Source organism: Apis laboriosa, unplaced genomic scaffold, assembly GCF_014066325.1.
Source record: "Apis laboriosa isolate Shangri-la unplaced genomic scaffold, ASM1406632v1 scaffold22_cov146, whole genome shotgun sequence".
NCBI classification, from domain to species: Eukaryota; Metazoa; Arthropoda; class Insecta; order Hymenoptera; family Apidae; genus Apis; species Apis laboriosa.
Genome location: NW_025222414.1, coordinates 2,009 through 22,069, shown reverse-complemented (window position 1 = coordinate 22,069; position 20,061 = coordinate 2,009). Strand labels below are relative to the sequence as shown.

General features: G+C 26.4%; 3 protein-coding genes across 6 annotated transcripts in view; all 3 read left to right on the top strand.

Moving 5' to 3' along the window:
• The window catches only part of LOC122713137 (lachesin), a 218,036-nt gene extending 212,641 nt beyond the window's left edge, over positions 1–5,395 (top strand). For 3 of the 4 annotated variants that reach the window (XM_043933348.1, XM_043933346.1, XM_043933347.1), the window contains exons 9-10: positions 2,544–2,609; positions 3,020–5,395. In XM_043933348.1, the coding sequence (XP_043789283.1) occupies positions 2,544–2,609; positions 3,020–3,189 (236 nt within the window). In that variant the 3' untranslated portion in view covers positions 3,190–5,395. The remainder of the gene's footprint in view (positions 1–2,543; positions 2,610–3,019) is intronic. The other variant, XR_006346453.1, reaches the window with a different exon arrangement.
• Positions 5,396–11,980: 6,585 nt separating this feature from the next.
• Positions 11,981–12,880, top strand: LOC122713120 (chymotrypsin inhibitor-like). Its single transcript, XM_043933278.1, has 3 exons — positions 11,981–12,064; positions 12,455–12,555; positions 12,684–12,880. Exons 1-3 carry the CDS (start codon positions 11,998–12,000, stop codon positions 12,762–12,764), a joined length of 249 nt encoding a protein of 82 aa, XP_043789213.1. The 5' UTR covers positions 11,981–11,997; the 3' UTR covers positions 12,765–12,880.
• A 917-nt stretch (positions 12,881–13,797) lies between these two features.
• Positions 13,798–14,538, top strand: LOC122713123 (venom serine protease inhibitor-like). Its single transcript, XM_043933282.1, has 3 exons — positions 13,798–13,883; positions 14,151–14,263; positions 14,345–14,538. Exons 1-3 carry the CDS (start codon positions 13,832–13,834, stop codon positions 14,432–14,434), a joined length of 255 nt encoding a protein of 84 aa, XP_043789217.1. The 5' UTR covers positions 13,798–13,831; the 3' UTR covers positions 14,435–14,538.
• The last annotated feature ends 5,523 nt before the right edge of the window (positions 14,539–20,061 follow it).

The following is a 20,061-nucleotide window of genomic DNA, read 5'->3' as shown; positions in this document are numbered from 1 at the left end:
AGGAAGCGAAAGGTAGGTAGATAATTGTTCTTCCTAATTAATATTCGACTTGTGATCCGTTATCTCTAGATCGATGTATGAATTTATTAACGGATAATTTAACTAATAAAGCGCATTTATTATGAAATTATCGCCTAATTTATCTAATCGAGTTTATGTACGATATGCATAGTAATAAGTGGTGATAAGTTTTAATATAATTAAGAATTTATTAATTTTCTCGTCGTACGAGTATACGACACGCTTAACGGAATCCTCGAAAATACTTTCTCGTACGTGGCAATATGAGTATACCGCGAAATACTTTGTTGTTGAAAACTCGTATACGTGTTTATAATATATTTAATTATAATATGTATATATATTTTTACATTTTTACAAAGTATTTTGCAAATATATTTTCGCGTCATTTTTAATTAACTGAAAGTTTTCTTCTATTCCATTTCCACCATATGTGAAAAATTTCATTTCAAAATTTCTTCTCTTCCCCGTTCGAATTTAATCCCGAAAAGGAAAGATTAAAAATTATTTTTAAATGAAAACAAATATACTTTACACTTTATTTCTTTTCAAATTTAATCGTGTTCTAAGCTTGCCCACTAACGTTTATTAAAATCGCGCACGAATTAAATGAATATTCGAATGATTAATCTGGTGGAAAAAAAAAAAAAAAAGAAAAAAAAAAAAAGAAAAACGACTGGTATCGCAGAGGATATGTCATGCATATGGATTTCAATATCGATATCTTTATTAATTTCAACGATCGATTTCGATTCATATGTTTAATTACGTTATTTCTTAATAAGGGGGACATTTTATCCCTCCCTCCCTTTCACACCCCTCCTCTCCCCCTCTCCTACCGTAATGAAAAATCCTGGATTTATTATTGGCTCAGTGTCCAGCCGCATTTTGCGTGTATTCAGTCGAAAGGTCCGAAATCGATATATGCAAAATATTTTGATGCTAACAGATTGAGAGGCGACGTTGCGTTCGATGGAAGATTTATAGAGCCGTTTCGGGCCATAGGTCAACTTTATTGAACTCTGCCCGCTCTTCTCTGCACGAGTACCCTCCGCCACGGGATTTAGAGCAAATATCACGGTATTACTAACGAACAAAATCACGAGATTGCGGGCCACGTGGGTTAAATATTCAATGGCTAAACCAAACTTTTAATTATCTTCTGGAATTGCTTGAACCGTAATTATATACGATTCCATTGCATCTTGCGAAGAAATCCAAGTAAGATCTAAGTAAACATTTTATTTTATTCGAATTTTTGTTCAAGTTTTAATATTAATTTAAATTGATTTCCTTTTTCTCGAATCTTTTTATCTTCTGGAGTTGCTTGAATCGTAATTATATCCATCTTGCGAAGAAATAGATCGTTTCTTAGGTAAATATCTTATTTTATTCGAACTTTTGTTCAAATTTTTGTTCAAGTTCCTCGTTTTAATATTAATTTAAATTAATCTCCCTTGGATTTTCTCGGATCTTTTTATCTCCTGGAATTGCTTGAACCGTGATTATATATGATTCCATTGCATTTTGCGAAGAAATAGATCGCTCTCCAAATAAACATTTTATTTTATTTGAACCTTTGTTCAAATTTTTGTTCAAATTCCTCGTTTTAATATTAATTTAAATTTATTTCCTTTTTCTCGAATCTTTTTATCTTCTGGAGTTGCTTGAATCGTAATTATATCCATCTTGCGAAGAAATAGATCGTTTCTTAGGTAAATATCTTATTTTATTCGAACTTTTGTTCAAATTTTTGTTCAGATTCCTCGTTTTGATATTAATTTTAAATTGATTTCCTTTGGATTTTCTCGAATCTTTTTATCTCCTGGAATTGCTTGAACCGTGATTATATATGATTCCATTGCATCTTGCGAAGAAATAGATCGCTCTCCAAATAAAAATCTTATTTTATTCGAATTTTTGTTCAAATTTTTGTTCAGGTTCCTCGTTTCGATATTAATTTTATTTAAATTGATTTTCTTTCGAATTTTCGTTTAAATCTTGCGAGCAGGTATTTTATTTCCATGCTCTCGCGTAGAATTGAATTTTCTCGAATCTTTTTATCAATATCTATCGGGGGAAACGTGTCAATTATTCCTCGATCGTGGCGACAATTTACTACGTTATACGTTATACATTTTTCAACAGGGCTCCCATGTTCTTAAGTTGCTCCCTCCTTCCTCATTACTCGAGGAAATACAACAACGATCCTAAGGCGCATTTTTCACGAAGTCAAACGTACTTAGATTCAACTTCGACAAAACGTCCGATCGGTTTTTCTATTTGCGATGAAAAGCACAACCGCATTTTTCCATTTTCATTCGTATTTAACGTCAACCCTCGTCCCGCATTCTTCGCTCGCAAAGAAAAAAAAGAAAAAAAAAAAAAAAGAACGGGATAAAAGTCCACGACTCTCTCCTTTTATCTAGAAAAATAAAATTCCCCCCTTTATCTAAAAAAAGAAACGAATAAAATATAGATTTAAAGAGATAGTGAAGAGAGTGAATTTAATTTTGTTGCAGGTAAACTGAGGCATAATTCGGGAAACGATATTTTCGAAGGGAATCAAGATATGTTGAAAGAAAGAGGTAAATAATTATAAGATACAATATCAAAAAGATAAAATTGCTCGATCTTAACAATAAATATTAACAAAAAATATTAATTCTCAGTGATTCTGCATAAATTTTTAATAAAAAAGAGTCCATTTAATAAAAAATTTTTAATAAAAAGGGCTAAAAAAAACCGATCTTAAAAAAAAAAAATCATTCATCGTATCAAAAATGAATCTCGAAAACTTGACATTCCAAAGATACTGTTCTCAATCCTGAAAAATTGACGAACGACGAACTGGAAAAGATCGATCATCGAGTCAAGAACGAATACTCGAAATATCTATCTTAACCCTTAATAATTCGTCAAATCTTTTTCTCCATTTGAAATTCTGTTTTCCATAAATAAAACGGCACGAATATATAACGCCAATCCCTTTTTGCAGATCTGAAGTTACGTGGCCGGAAAGAAACGAGCGGAAACGAGGAGGACGATTACGAGGATTCAGGCGCTGCGTCGAGCAAGAACTCTTTCAGCTTGATTTTCGTCTTGGCCACATTCTCCATTTACCTCCGCCATCATCACCCTCAGTTAAGAACGTTGCATCCGGCTTGAGGATCGGCCCGCGTGCCGGCCAATCATCATCGGATCCTCCTTTCGATCGCGAGCCATCGAAAATTTGTAAATCCACTTAAAAACCCATCGTCGCTCAGGGACTCTATATTTCGAGGATAAAAATTTATCATCGAATCATCATCCACGCTACACGACTCATCACAATTGTATTATAAAAAGAAAGACATTAATTACTATTACTATTATCATTATCATTATCATTATCATTATTATTATTTGTATTATTATTATTATTATTATTATTATTATTATTATTATTATTATTATTATCACCATTGTCATTGTGTAACGATACTAGCTAAATCGTAAGTATAAAGGAAAAAAAGATAAAAAGAAAAAAAAAAAAAAAAGAAAAAGAAACTGTAATTTCCTAGAGTTAAAGATGAAAATAGTCGTTTTTCATCATGGCGGACGTTACGTGGCGAGCAATAAATAATAGAAGATCCTTTTCTGGAATTGAATTTAATAGGTGTGCAACGAGAGTCTGGATCATGCTCAAATGGTGAATGATATTTCGAGCTAGTCAATATTGATTTTTATTCGTTGCTTTTGCTCGATCATGCTTTGCGTATGTAGGTATGTAGTTTAAGAGTGTTTTATACGTTCACCTTTATTTTTTAATTTAAAAGTATAATAGATACTTTTTTAGTCATATTTCGGTGTTATTTATATTATAGGCATTATTTAATAATTGATGATTGGGTATGATTAATTAATTAATTAATTTATTTCTTTATTTATTTATCAAATTCCTTATTTTTTTATATTTTAAATGGTGCAGAAAGGTATCACGAAAAAATGAAGATAATAATAAAGAGGATACAAAGACAGGGATTATGTCTAAAATTTGTAAATTATTTACAAACTTTTTATCAGAATTTTAATAACGTTTAAATATCATCGAAGCCAAACAGGCTTTCTCGAAATAAAAAAATCAAATCATTCGTTCAGGTATATATATATATATACATATATATATTTTTAACTAGACAATATAACTATAACTCACTTTTTTGCTTTTTTTTTTATAAAATAGTTACTAATCCTAGTTTTTTTTTTTCTCTCATTTTCGACTCTAGATGAAAAGATCGTTAAGGTATATACATATAGAGATCTAGTTAGAATCGAGTATTATAAATAATAGCAAGCGCTTGATAAATAGCAGCAAGAGCCTCGATGGAAGCCTCCAGTGATTCGTATTCGTACCAATGGAAACGTGTATCGAACGAGTATCGATATGCATTCGTGTTCATATACATATATACGATCGACATATATATGTATATTATATATGATTATACATAAAATACATATAATGTATATGTATAGGATATGTGTATATAATATGACTATACATAGTACTTTAGATTATAGTGGTATTCAAAGACTGAGAGTATCGTTTCGACGCTCTTGAACTGCATTAATAAATAATGATAATATAAAAATGGCGGCTGAATATAACCCGATAAAGATCATGGATCAGTGAAGAATAGAATCCTTTCTTTTTTTGTGACATAACGTGTGCAACAAAAATTGTATAACGAGTTTTACGAGTTTTCGAAGTATATATGTGAAAATTTATTGAGGGGATGTGCTGATTTGGAGGATCATAGTTGAAATCAGAAATTATAGAATTAGAATAGAGTTTATGTAAATCAGCTCGTTTCGACGCAATGTATTTTCACTATTGATATTTTCACTATGAGATGTGAAATATTTTGTAAAATTTTTTCAAGAAAAGCCTAAGCACCACCACACTTTTCGTTCTATCCAGAAAATTTTTAAAAAAAATTTTAAAGATCTCACGAAGCAGATATTTTTAAAATTCAAATTTTTATTTTTACTTGATCAAAAAGATTTCCAAATAATCCTCTAAACCAGTATCATTTCTTTGATACTCGTTGATCGATTGTGAAATTAAATAAAATTCTTCGTTTCGTTTTCTACTGATTCTATCGTTCGAAATTAAATATGAACGATTTCAAAGTGTATATGCAAGTGCGTTAATAAATTTTTGTAACAAAGTTTCTGTCTGGGAAGATTTAGAAATCTCAGATTGAACAAAGAAAAGTCATTGACTTTTACTATATAGTTTATAAATATATAATACGAGTCGAATGTAAATTGAAACTTATAGGCTTAATTAAATATAGATTTTATTAAAAAAAAAAAAAAAAAAAAAAAATATACGAAGAAAACGTGTGAAAGCTTATATAGATTTTAGAATTGAAAATTTTAATATAAAAATTAATAGATGTACGATATGTTGAAATTGAACACGTATATCGATACGACGATTACTTTATTTTATTGCGGATAATTATTCGAGTAATTTCTTCATTTTTAATTTGCTCGTAAATATCGACGAACGTTTGAAAAAATTAGCAATATTTCACTTTCATCGATTCATCAGATTTCTCTTAATATAATATGCAATAACGTTCACTTGATATAACATCATGCAAAAAAAAAAAAAAAAAGGAAAAGTTCTTTCAATCGAATTTTCACTGCCTTCTCGACTATAATATGTATGAATCGGATCATCGATTGTTCGATGATAACACCAGCTCGTAAATATAATGTACCTTATTTGAATATTTGAAACAAAGCTGATTATGCGTGATTTTTAGAGCATAAATAAAGAGTTAATACCACATGACTGTAAGGCAGGATAAAAAGGATCATAGGTAATGTCACGGACAGTGTAATATTCCGCTTTAGGATCGTTCGCATATCCATTTTGCAGCGATCGTAAGAAAAAGGAGGAGGAGGAAGAAGAGAGAAAACGAATTTAAAATCATTTTATTATTCGGTGACGTAAGACATATCTATAAGGATTTTTGGAAAAATTTTGATCGTTTATTTAATATCCTTTGAAAGAATAAATTATATCTATTTTCATTTTTACGGGAGTGATACGATAAAATAAAATCGAGAATATTTGGAATAATAATTTACATTCACAGATATTCGAATATTCTATTCGAATGGAAGGAAGTCGTGTTTATAAATTTTTTGTTACAATTTCATTCGATTTATGATATGATTCGTGATAATCTTTTTCCCTTCGTATTATTACTATATTTTAATTAAAATTTTTAACCTCAAATTTTTCTTGATTCCGTTGGAATATTCGTATATATCGAACCTAGCAAGTGCAACAATAATAGAATTTCGTTGGATCGAAATTCGATAATTTTGAGCGATCTGTTAAAAATAATAATATATATAACAATTACGCGCAGAATACGACATACTTTTATATCATCCGCATTGTAGATACCATTTGTAATCAATGTTGAATGATCGATGTAATTATTGTGATGCGAAAGTGATGCGAGTGTTCGAAAGCGAATTATTTGTATGCTTGTAAGTAGATCCTAACAATAAGTGTAAAACGAGAGAGATTAAATTCGACGAGAGTATAGAGATGAGAAGAAAGATGTAACGAGTTATATACACAATGTACAGATAGGCTGCATTTTCCTTGCTAAGTAGCGGCGTGACTATATATGCCTCTATAACATATAATATTGCTCATGAATATACGCGACTGAGAATAAATACGATTCTTAAATGTACACACACGTTGGAAGAGAAATCGTTAGTCGATATCATCCTATCGTTTTATAATAAATTTGTCTCTGACGAATTTTCTTTGAATTCCAGACGTAATATTCGTCGTTTGGAAATTGGAAAGAATAATTTTAGAAATATATATAAGATATATATGAGAGAAATGAAATGAAATAACGCCGTTAAATCATTTGTTTTATTATTACTTTTGCAATATGGTTGCGCCATACATCGTGCTTTCGGCACGCAATCTAGTCTTATAAGCACCATTGAGACCAGGAAATTGTCCACTGTCCGTGTACACATGAAAATACAAATTTATCACGTACCATTACTTCGAATTTATTTCATTTCCAATGACACATTTGAAAATTACACGAGCATTTCAAATGATATAAGTAAGTATATATAAAAATATATATATTAATTTATATTTTTAAATTTATGCAAAATATATTTTAATTATCCCAAGTGATTTATTTTTAAATATGTAAAATTTTAAAAATATTCTTAAAAAGAAATTGAATAATATTGGAATAAGTTAAAACGTAAGATCAATGCGTTAGTTTTACTCTGTGATAAAAATTTTAAATTTCATTATATATAAAATATTATAGAATAATAAAAAAATATTATTATCGACCGCTACAAACGTAGAAATTATAGAAACTTATCATTTTTAAATTAGAGAAAAAAAACATAAAAAATTATAAAATTAATAAAATAAATAATAAAATAATAAGAATAATAATATTTAAATATTTTATATTTTAAAATATTCAATTGAAATTGACAGACGCGTCGATCGACCTTATCCATCAGACAATAATTACCAGGTGAGAAAAGGTTACATGTTAGCAGTTTCTTTCTGACTTTTATACGATTCGGATGTGTTGAAGTTATACACGTACAATTTCATGTATAATTTAAAATTACATACGAATTTTATATTAATTACATTTATTCAAAAAAGTTTTAATTATATTTTAACTACGAACATAGTTAATTTAGTGCGTTTTATTTACCAGTATAGATACACTTCGTTATTAATACAGGTAAATGAAAAATTATTCCAACGTGTAATCTATGAACGATAAGTTAATTTTTGATATGAATTTATTTTTTAAAAATATACAGCAATTATGAATATATTCATTTACAAAACAAAATAGAAGTTTAGAATTTTTCAATTTTTTTGGGATTATTTGTATAATATTAATTTTAAATTATTATTAAAAACATATTATAAATATAAAATTAATAGGTATAAAATTTTTATGCCATTTCCAATATTATTCTGATAAAATATTTGAAATAAAATTTTAATAATTTATATTTTCTTTTTTAATATAAATTTGATAAATCTATTATTAGTTTATTCTCGTAAAAATTCAGAATATAATAAATCTGGAATAAAATAAATCGAAATTTTAATATTACTAATATAAAATTTTAATAATCTTAAATAATAAATATTTAAATATTAATACAAATTAATATTAAAATTAATATTTATTATTTTATAAAAATTCTATAAAAATTAAGTATAAAATTAAATAACTTTAATTAAACTAGTATTTTTATATTGTAAATTATTGTTTAAATTCATGAATATAAAATAAATTGTATAAAAATATATATAAAAATATATATATAATATTTAAAAATACAAAAATCTATATAAAATATATATGTTTACAATAAAAAGATTAAATAAAATGAAATAGATTAAAATTGTTAATTAAAAAATTGAATAACAATACAATAAAATTTATCAGTCATTTTTTGAGTATATGTAATATAGAAAATAGATATCCAGGAAATAAGAAAGACAAATAGTGAGAAAAGGACAGAGATAATAAAACTATTGCAATCAGCGTCATCTTCAGAGTGCTGCAAATGAAATTCATAAAGAAAGGATAAAAAATAACAGGAAAAGGATAGAGATAGACTAAGAATTGACTAGCAGTACCATCTTCTGGCTTCGGAAAATATCTTCTTGAGATAAGATAAGGTAGAGTAGGAATTAAAGTCTAGTACCATCTCTTGATGTTTTTAAATATATGTTTCTAAAAATATTCAAAAGGTGGCACTAGTTTTTAATTTGTATTCTACATTATCTTCAACAAGATGTTTTTAGCATCCAAGAGATGACGCTAATGATCATTTCTAATTCTATTTCTATCCTTTTCTCACTATTTTCTATCCTTTTATTATGAGTTTTATTTTCAGCACTCTGAAGATGGCGCTGATTTCAATATTTTTACCGTATCTCTATCCTTTTTCTACTTACTTTCTTTTCCTTGTTTTACTCTGCGAATTCATGTTACCGATTTCTGATCAATTTTAATGTATTGTTAACTACTTTCTTAATTAAAAATCTTAATAAAATTAATTCTATTCACTTTTCATATGTCGTAAGTGTTTTTCAATTTTTATATTTTTATTTCTTTAATTTTTATTATAATTTTAAGAATATATTTTTATTATATTGTTCATAGATGGGTCTCGATACGTAGTCACCTCCTCGTTGGTGAGACCTGGTAATTGGCATCACTTTTCAAATATTCGATTTAAAAAAATTTATTATTATATTGGAAAAATTATATTACTAATATTATATTATTATATAGAATTATTATTATATAGAAAATAATATTATATAGAAAAATTATTTTATGGAAAGTGATGGCAAGCTAAGAACTACGTACTAATAAATAAAAAATAATAACTTCTTATATAAAAATTTCTTTTTTATTTTCAGCTTACAATTTGAATTTTTCCTGTTTCTTTTACATCATAATACAATATCAAATTACTTTGGGATTGAGGAATAATAATGCTCATTGATTAATATTTTTAAGGTAATATTATACGATATGATTTTCTCACTATATAATCCAAGTTCATAATATATGTATAATGATTTTATTTCATTCATATAGGTATTAATAACCATGTTGACGTGAAATTCTTATGCTATAATGAAGAAATAGATCATAATATAGTACATTAACCAGATTTTGCCATGGAGTTGCGCCTTTGGGTTGGTTAACGAGAATATCATCTTGCATTTCAGCGATGAATTGAGTTGTAAATTTATACAGAAGATATCAAAGCTATTTATGATATCACAGAGACAATAGATCGTTCAAGCCACTATGTTAATTTTCCCTTTAGTAAAATCTATAGAGTGATAATTTTATATAAACATGAAATATATCAATTTACGTTAATAATTACACGAGAATATATATGTATGATAAATAAATAAAAATAATGGATAATAATGTCAAATCATATTATCATTTGCTTGGAATAATATTTTGCATTAAATTTTATCATAATAAATATGCAAATAATTTCTATCAAATTAAAAAAACGATATCATTTGAAATTATCGATTTTTTGATTAAATAAATGATAAAAAGTAATTGCAATTAATTATAAATGATATTACGAAATATATATTTTTTAAAGAAAAATAGTTACATGATAAAAATAATGTTTTTCGATATAAAATAATAAAATACTATTGAACAAATATAATTAATAGAAGTGATAAAATATTTCAAACATTTTTCAAATAATTTTTTCAATTTAATTTAATTTATATATAAATTTTATTAAATTCCATTCAACGAATTCTTTTGATCAAGAAAACAAGTTGGATAAAAAACAATTTTTTAATTAAGGGAATAAAAATATTTTCAGTAGAGAACATTTTGAAAAATTAAAAATTTGTTCTTTGTTACAGAATAGTAGCGTGACACATGGAAAATTTAATATGAATTAAATGGAATTATATTTAAAAATATTAATTTTTTAATTTTTGATAAAATTTTTTTACTTTTTTTTTTTTTTTTACATCATATAGTCATCACGTCACAGGAGGTGAAAGATAGAGTATTTGAATATAGAATACATTTTAAGTGGAATTTTTTTAAATGGGAATTACGAAGACATTGATGACGTTTTGAATTATTCTAGTATAAATGCATAAATTCTATATCCATATATAAAATTTGTTAAATACGAGGAGAATTATTCCATATGAAATATCGCATGAAAAAAGCTTTCTAGTTTATTTTATTTCCATTTCATATTTCATCCATTAATCGAAATAGAGTAAACTGATAATTAGAAAGCATTTTCATTTTAAATTTTGGCTATATATCTTTCACTTATTTATTGCTCATTTTATCGTTTAATGAATTAAATATTTACAAAATATTTCGTAATAGCGTAATCATTTTTTAATACGTTTATTTCAGTAGCATTAGCAAGTAAAATAAATCACGTTTACAGCATTTTAATAAGCTGAATATTAAAATCATTATCATTATAAAGTTTGCAAAATAAAAATTAATAATCGAAAAAAATCTAAATAAATAATTTAAATACGGGTCAAAAACTTTATTTAATAATTAAATAATAATAACTTATTTTTACGTTTACAGTATACAGTATACACTATTATCATTGGCAGAGATTTTCATTTTGGAAATTCTATATGTGTGCTCTGCCATTATGACTCAAAATTTGGAAAAGGATAACAAATATCATACAATTAACGAAAATGATACACAATTAAGATAAAGATGTACGCGATAAAATTCAAATTTCCGTTTAAAATTTATCACATCAAATTAAATCATATATTATATAGATATTTGCAGAAAAGATAACATATATGTAGGTTATTTGTTTTTCAAAAAGTATACAATATCAATTCCAATGAAAATCTTTTGTGTGAATCATCTATAGATATAAAATGCTTTCGAACGAAGCCAAATAAACGATTAAATATTTTTCATTTTTTCTATAGTATAGTAAAAAATAATAATGAACGAACTTGTTTTTCTATGAAATTTAAAAAAAAGTCAAATTTATTTAAATAAAATCCTATTTCATACAATTGTTAATTATAAAAAAAGAAAAAGAAAAAAAAGAAAGAAATTGAATTTGAATCAAGATAATGAACAAATTAATATAAAAGATGATTGGTACCGCTAAATAATTCGTTGATAAAAGATGAATAAAAATCTGTTTTTGATCTCTTGTTCATTCTTGCACCGAATTGTTTATTCGCATAAATCAAATGCAAACAGTATCAATTGTAAAAACACGTATAGAAGGTCTGGAACGATATATAAAAGCAGTTGAAATCGGAATTTTCATTAAGTTACAGGGTACAACCAAACGAATAACATGAATACATTCAACGTGTCTCGCATTCTTCTTACTCTCCTAACCATTTTGGCTATCTTCTCTTCCTGTAAGTAACTACATTGAAATAAATTATTATTTGTGTTATACTCGACTCATTTGCATTCAATCAAAAAAGTTCTCTTTTTATATGCGATTTAATTTTAATTCCATTTCGATCTTGCGTAATTTCAGAGTGAAAGATGACGTTTAAAATTATTTTATTTAAAATTAAAAAATAATCAAATAAATACGTAAATTAATCCAGTCAAGTTTCTATCTGATAATTATAACCTCAAAAATCTTAATAAAATTTTCATTGCTTGTTTCAATGCTAGTACAATTTTCTGGAATCATGCAGATTTCAATATCAGTGATTTACGCGCAAAAATTTAAACGGAATATGAGCTTATTGCTATTGTAAAATATTCTAATGAAACATTTTCACAAATAAAAACAGCAACACTGGCAAAAGGAATATGTTCAGAGAACGAAGTATGGCAGAGCTGTGGTACTGCCTGTCAGCCATCTTGCTCCAACCCCTTACCCATATGTACACTGGTTAGTATTTTCGAAGAAATTACATATCGAAAGCTTACAACAAATTATTTCGTATAATGATGGAAAATATTTTATAATTGCGTTAAAACAATTTTCTTAATAATGTAATTTTAATATTATATTTCCAGCAATGCGTCCCAAGCTGCCAATGCGAATCTGGATTGCTTAGAAACGAAAATAAGGAATGCATTGAACCGTCTGAATGTTAATCTTGCAAAGTGAAGCATCATTTATTATTTGCAATCATTTATTTGAGAATGAAGGCCTTGTCAAGCAATCGTTTTATCATCGTATATATAATCAAACGAAATAAAGAATTTTAATTCAAAAATCAAACTCATTCTCTCACATTGTTCCCCGCATTAAAAAAAATTACAAAATTCTTTGTAATTAATTCATTAATTTTTTAATTCGCATAGAAGTAATATGAATTTTATTCCGTGGATTAAAAATGTTATGACTCCTTTGAATTGAATTTTTTCGTAGAATATTAAAAGTATCCGGATAATATCTTCCTTTCGTGACACTTTCTCTTCTTCAAAGGTGAATTCATCCTTTGAAGATCGAACATCTACTTCATTTACACAAAAATTACCTCGTTGAGATATATTTAACCACTAACACACACACAATGAATTTTCATTAAAATTATGATATTTAAATTAAGTATCTCCAAATATGGCACGTATCAAGGATGTTTCCAAGTATATATCCAGTTATCATCAGATTATACTTCGCTTGCGAATAAATATTTTTCTCGAAATGCAAGTTCTCTCGAAGAGATTATTAAATAGTGAGACGAGTAACGAGTAGTAACAACAATGATGCAACAATTGTTGTTCAACCATTATCGTATTGGTACAATGGATAAAAAAAACAATAGCGAAAATTTCATCTCGTGGAAAACTTGAAAAGAGAAAAAAGAAAAAAAATTATGCAACCAAGTGCTTTTCAATATTAAAAAAAAAANTTCAATATTAAAAAAAAAAAAAAAAAAAAGGAAAATGTAAAAAAATTCCAACATTTCGTGAACGCGTCAATCTATTATAAATCGACATCGCGTGACATTGAATGATACCAGAGCTCTTTATTTCAAACGAATATCTCGAGTTGCTGTTTTGACAGTCGGAAATAACGGCGATTTTCGGCACGACCGATTTTACGACACAGTCGTAACGTTAGATCGACCGTATATAAGTTAAAAGAAAAAAAATGCATTATGGTGAGTTTTCTTTTTTCGAAAAAACAACTTTGTTTCAGGAGAACAACACAAGACATGTCTCGTCTCGTTCTTGTCTCGTTCCTCTTTTTGGCAATTTTTTCCTTGTGTAAGTAGATTTCGATTCCAAAATCCGCGTCCACCTTTCGTTTCATTATTTCGAGATAAAGTTACGTCCAATCTCTTGGAAATACATATATCTATAATGCGAAATAATAAAAACGTTTGATATAATTTAATGCTAATTAAATAATTTTTATTAAAAAATTAATCGTTACAAAGTTGTACAAAAAAAAATATTTTAAGTGTAATATATATCATTATTTTATATATATAATTATTTTAAGTGATTTAGTGATATATTTATTAAATATAGTGGTTGGAGGATTTGGTAAATTGAATTGTCCAAGAAATGAGATCTTCACCAAATGCGATGCACTGTGCCAACCTTCTTGCGCAAAACCTGATAGTAAATCTCCTTGTATCTATGTTAGTAGCGTTATAATTTTGAAAGACGTTAAATATATGTTGAATATATGTAATCCATACGGTTCATTGTTTTTATTTCAGATATGTGCGTCAGGATGTATATGTAAATCCGGTTATTTGAGGAATAAAAATAGGATATGCGTTCCGCGATCTGAATGTTTCTCAGGATGACTTTAATAATTATTTCATGATGATTGTCTAATAATTATTGTATTGTATTTTATCGTTCATAAAAATTGTTATGTTATTATTTTATCAGAAATAAATGTATATATATATTATTTTCATGGGTCTTTATTCATTTTCATAAAAGATGAATGGAACAATATCAGGTAAAGTTAAATAAAATTACTATATTTTAATGATTATTCTTTCCTCCGAGTGAGATAACCACATTTTCTCTCATTTTCACTTCCCTCCTCTTTATTAAACGTTATTCCAATGGAGTCTTTTATTATCCCGTCCATCTTATAAACATAAAAATTCACCCATTAATTAGCAGGAATAAAATAGTTTTTAATTCGGTCTAGAAAAATATATGACATTCTTTGAAATGAATGCGATAATGTGCACGTATCAGAAAAATTCCATTCCGTTTGACGAAAGAAAGCAGAAGAAGAGATTGCGAGGATTGTTTCTTTTTTTCCTCGGAATATAGTCACAAAATATAGAACGAATAAACAAATTCTTCAACAAATTTAATCGTTCGTGACAATATTTTTATATATGTAATAATTACATGCATAATTTGTTAATCGATGAAGGATTTAATTATTCGAGTAAAGATTGATCGAAATTGTTGTTTGTGATATTAAATATCAAAGGCGTGATTATTATCTTATTGTCAAATTTTCGTTTGAACGTCGAATCATTTAATTTATTCAACCGTGGTTTCTCGGGTGAATGGCCAGGAAAATGGCGGCCGACTTATCGGGATTATTCAAATGAATCTAACAATGAGTATAAGTTCAAAGACACCGTCTCTGGAGGTATAATTTTTTTAGATTTAAACTTCGTTATCAACCTTCGTTCGTTAAGATTATTATCGCAATAAATATAATTCAAAAAGACACAACAATAAATGAAATTCTTAAGAAGAGTGGTAAATTGTCACACGATATCCATGGATAGATAAATGGATAGATAAAAAAATATGGATAGAATTTGTTAATCTTTTATCCGTCAAAGGATCGAATTTCGATTGGATTACTCTGTTTTTTTTTTTTTTTTTTTTTTTAGTTTGATACATCTTCGAAATTTCGTCGTCTAAATGACTGCTACATTATTTTATTTACATTTTTTTTTCTTCGTTGCTCGCGATGAAAAATTTTATTAACCAACGTGTTGGTCAGATATCGAATATCGAACATATTGTTTCACGATATTTATTAGAAAAAAAACCATGTAATTGTGTAAAGCGAGAAAGAAAAATTAGAAAGATAATTTTACATAGATAGAGAGAACTGAAATTTATATAAAAATTCATTTCGATTCATCGTTGCATAATCCATGAGAAAGAACGGCCGTACTGAAGGAAGATTGAATGTAGTATAAATAATTCAATCTTTTTAGAGATAAATTTATTATGCTGCGAAATGATTTTATTTCGTTCTATTTCGTTTAAAATGATATTTAAAGTAATATAAATATTAAACAAAATGGATGATACCGGAAAATTTGTGTATTAATTAAAATTGATTTACGACAAATTTACAAATGTATCAACGTTATTATTGCCATTATCTAGAAAGAGATTTAAAGTGATAACGAAGAAAAAAAACTGATAAGGTAATAATCAAAAAGATTAATTTATCTGCGAATTTTCGTGGAGACAGAAGTCACTCGGTTTCAAGAAATTTGAATATAAATTCGATAGCTTAGAGACGTTGAATGAATTGCCTTTAAATTATCCATACCAATGATATTCAGAGATTTTCAATAAGATTTCAATAAAAATGGATAAATGGATAGCTTAGGACTGTTGGCAATCAAGATCTCTTCAATATCTCTCAATTATATATCATTTCAATGATTGAACGTAGACTTCAACGAGACATCGTTCGGCACGATAATTACGTAATAAAATTTCATTCCATTGAAATATATTTTCTCCGGATTTAGATTTGAATTTTTTAATGCTCGTAATTTAATTAATATATATGTATATATATCAAAAGTTACAATTATAAATAAAATTGTATTAAATAATTATGGGAGAATAAAATTTCTGCTTTTAATATAGAGATTAATGAATAATAATTATGATTAATAATAATTACACGAGACATAAAAGTTCCATTTTACGAAAAAATTGCAGTATTTGTTCACATTGTGTATTATATTTGAAATAACCAAAAAACATTTGCATTGATGCAATATATTATTCCATGAAAGTTTAATGATATTTGTACATGCTTAAAATAAAAATAAAAAAAGAGGAATATCTTTATACATTTGTATAAATGCAATGGTTCATCATTTTACTTTATGAGTTGAAAATGCAATTCAAATCTTAGATAATAATGTTGATTACTCTAGCAATATATATATATATATATAGTTGCAGTATAATGATGATATATCCGTTATTCAAAAGCTTAATTATTTACAATAAATTATTGGGATTGCAATTGTTAGGGTGATTGTTTCGATGAAAACCGATTAAACTAACCTTAACATTTATTAATCAGAGAACGATTATTCATGTTGATTATTCACTTATTCATTTCTTTTTATTGCAAACTACAAATACAATGTGAATCGATTCGTATTCAATTTCTATTAATATTTTAAAGAATCATTAATTATTATTTTTTAAAGAAAAAAGGAATATTTGTAAAAAGAATTTATAATAAATTTTTTTGATACATGATATCTTCTAAATTTAGATTATGATATTAATTAAATTCTAGATATTAATCTTTGATTATCAAGCTTTCATGGAAGTCACTTCAAAGCTTTTAATCATAAAGTTCTTTCTTATTTAATCAGGAAAAAATTCGTGAAAACAGGAACGAGTTCTAAGAAATGAAGGAATTTATCGGACTTAAAAATCAAAGAGATGTCACCGTTGTCGAGGAGAAAAAGAAAGAAACAGCAACATGTATATATCCAAATATCGTTTAAATATTTTTAATTCGTTCGTATGAAAAAAATTTTTCACGCATTTAAAATATAAAAGAGACACGTCTATGCAGGCTCGTTTAACAATCAAATTCTGTCTCTTCCAATCAATAATCCATCACCGCGTACTTTTGCATGCAAAATAGTGCAGATTCGTATATGAATATTCATGATAAATATATAAAGGTGTCGAATCGAATCTTTTTTTTTTTATTTCCTTCTTTTTTTATTTATATATTTATTTATTTAAATACAAATGTCTACTAGCATATTCACATATCATATTCTAAATACTAAATCTAATGCTTTTGACAACTATGGTTTATCGCGAAATTCAGTGAAAATGACAGAAATTTATATCTGCATATTTAATCTAAAAACGAAATACATAAATATTTCTGACAATATGAGGTTGATAGACAGTGCTGGATATTAAATTTTCAATATTACTGTACTTCAAGAAGGGAAAAATATGGTTTGAAAAAAAATATCATATTTTTTCAAAATATTTTGCAACCATAAATGGTTATTGTAAAATTTTCGTTAATAACAAAATATACTATTTATTAAATCGTGATTTACTAAACGATATGAGCTTGCATCGAAAATTTTTCCTGCCTAGTATACTTTTTACTTTATTATTACAATTTGTTTTAACAGGATCGTCAAAAAGTTTATTAATTAATTTATTAAAAGTGATAAAAACTATTGAATAATCCAAAATAATAAAATAAATTTGGATTAAATATATTGTATATAAATTTAAAAATATTATTATTTTTTTTTTAATATATAAAATGAACTTAATTACTTTTTTAAATTGGAATGAAAAAAAATTCAAATTGAAGCCGGAAAAAGCGCTTTATACGTGATTTTGCAACATACGAAAAAATTATTGTCGAAGTTATGCATACAACAAGTTTTCAAATCGATAGAAAATAAAATGACGAATGTAAAGTAAAAAATGGATTCCTATTTTATCAATACTTTTATAGTGAAATTGAGAACAATCTAAAATACTTTTAAAGGGAGAATTTCTGCATTTTATTATATTGCTTTTACACAGCCATGTTCTCATCTACATTTCAAGATTCTACATGGACGTGGCTTTTATGCTAAGAAAACAATTCCGATGGAAACCAACCACTGTTGCATCTGTGGCACTAGAATTTTTTCAGATTTTTATAACATTTTATATTCTTAAAATATACGTTTATTTAATAATATTTTATTTATATTTTATTGATAAATAATATTTTATTTATAATTTTAAATTTTTAGGATATGAAAATATAACTATAAACAATAAATATTCCATAAAAATAAATGTATCTATTAAATAATTTACCTTGAAACTCCATTAAACTCAATTAAAATAAGGAAAACTTTGAACCGCTATAACTCCAAAGATAGTAATCTTCTATCAACGAGTGAACGACCATTAGAAGCACAAAACTTTGCTTTTTAAAATGCTCTTTCATTTATCTCGATACGACTTCCGGTTCTCGAGATATCGTCGTGTAAAGAAAAGGATGATTTTTAATTTACTATCTTCGTCCTTGTTTCTTATTCAGATTTCTCGTTCATGTCTTGTCTCACTGACCTATCCTAAAGTTCAGACATTCCTGGAAAAATATAGTACCCATTTCTAAGAAAAGAATGTAAGTCAATGGGGCTTTTAGACCATTGATAAAATTCTGCTACGTCCTGCAAGCACTTTGAATACTTATATCTTAGCGTTAAAGGATAAAGCAAAAAAGAACTTTATTGGTATAGTTTCTTTTATATTTTAGACGGATTTTTGGTGATCTTTAATAATTTCTTAAGTTTCTTATATGAAAAACAGGAAAAACGTGTACAATTAAAGTTGTAATAATGCTAACAGAAGTTTAAATATGATAAAATTCATATTCTATTGTTAGAAAGATGATATTTAATTGATTTTGTTGAAAGAAAAAATATTATAATTTATCTTTTTTCACGATATTTTGAATTTATTTTTAACTTGTTCTGCTACATCAAAGAAAAAATATTTTGTAAAAATATCTGATTCCCCATATTTTCTCTCCGTGATATGTCCTCAGGAAATACAAGCATTCTATAGTAATCATCGTTCGCGATGAGAATTTCAAGCAAGCAATACAGAAGATGACATCAATTGAGATAACAAATGTAGATATAGTATGAATCTATTCAGCGGAACAAGTTATCATGATTCTTTATGAAGAAAAAAAAAAGGAAATCTCTTATTTTCTGTAATATTAATATTTTTCACAATGCACTCATTTAATTTATCGATAAATATATCGCCTTTTAAGATAATAATATTTTCCATTTGATATTATTCTTATGATGTTATAAATATCGTACAGGTTTGGATTTATTATTGAAGCACAATAAAATTTTATCGATAAAAATAACGTTTATGTTAAAAGTTTTAAAATATTGAATAATATAATTTGAAATTTTTATTTTCAGATTTCGATGAAATTTATAATATTCGCGTATTTCAAGACAAATCAAATCGAAAGACAATCGAGGACAGAAAAATAATTCAAACGTAGAAATTATTTTTTAAAAAAGGATGATGAATACGATGAGATGAAGTGGATATTGAAGAAGAAGATATGGAGAGGAACAAGACATGGGACGAAGGAAAGTGATAAAGGGGATGA

Excerpts from the sequence above, each read along its gene's own strand:
- LOC122713123 (XM_043933282.1), top strand. The coding sequence starts at position 13,832 with ATGTCTCGTCTCGTTCTTGTCTCGTTCCTCTTTTTGGCAATTTTTTCC. Across the intron at positions 13,884-14,150 it reads TTTGGCAATTTTTTCCTTGT|TGGTTGGAGGATTTGGTAAA; the intron begins GTAAGTAGATTT and ends TATTAAATATAG. Across the intron at positions 14,264-14,344 it reads GTAAATCTCCTTGTATCTAT|ATATGTGCGTCAGGATGTAT; the intron begins GTTAGTAGCGTT and ends TTTTTATTTCAG.
- LOC122713120 (XM_043933278.1), top strand. The coding sequence starts at position 11,998 with ATGAATACATTCAACGTGTCTCGCATTCTTCTTACTCTCCTAACCATT. Across the intron at positions 12,065-12,454 it reads TTTGGCTATCTTCTCTTCCT|CAACACTGGCAAAAGGAATA; the intron begins GTAAGTAACTAC and ends AAATAAAAACAG. Across the intron at positions 12,556-12,683 it reads CCTTACCCATATGTACACTG|CAATGCGTCCCAAGCTGCCA; the intron begins GTTAGTATTTTC and ends TTATATTTCCAG.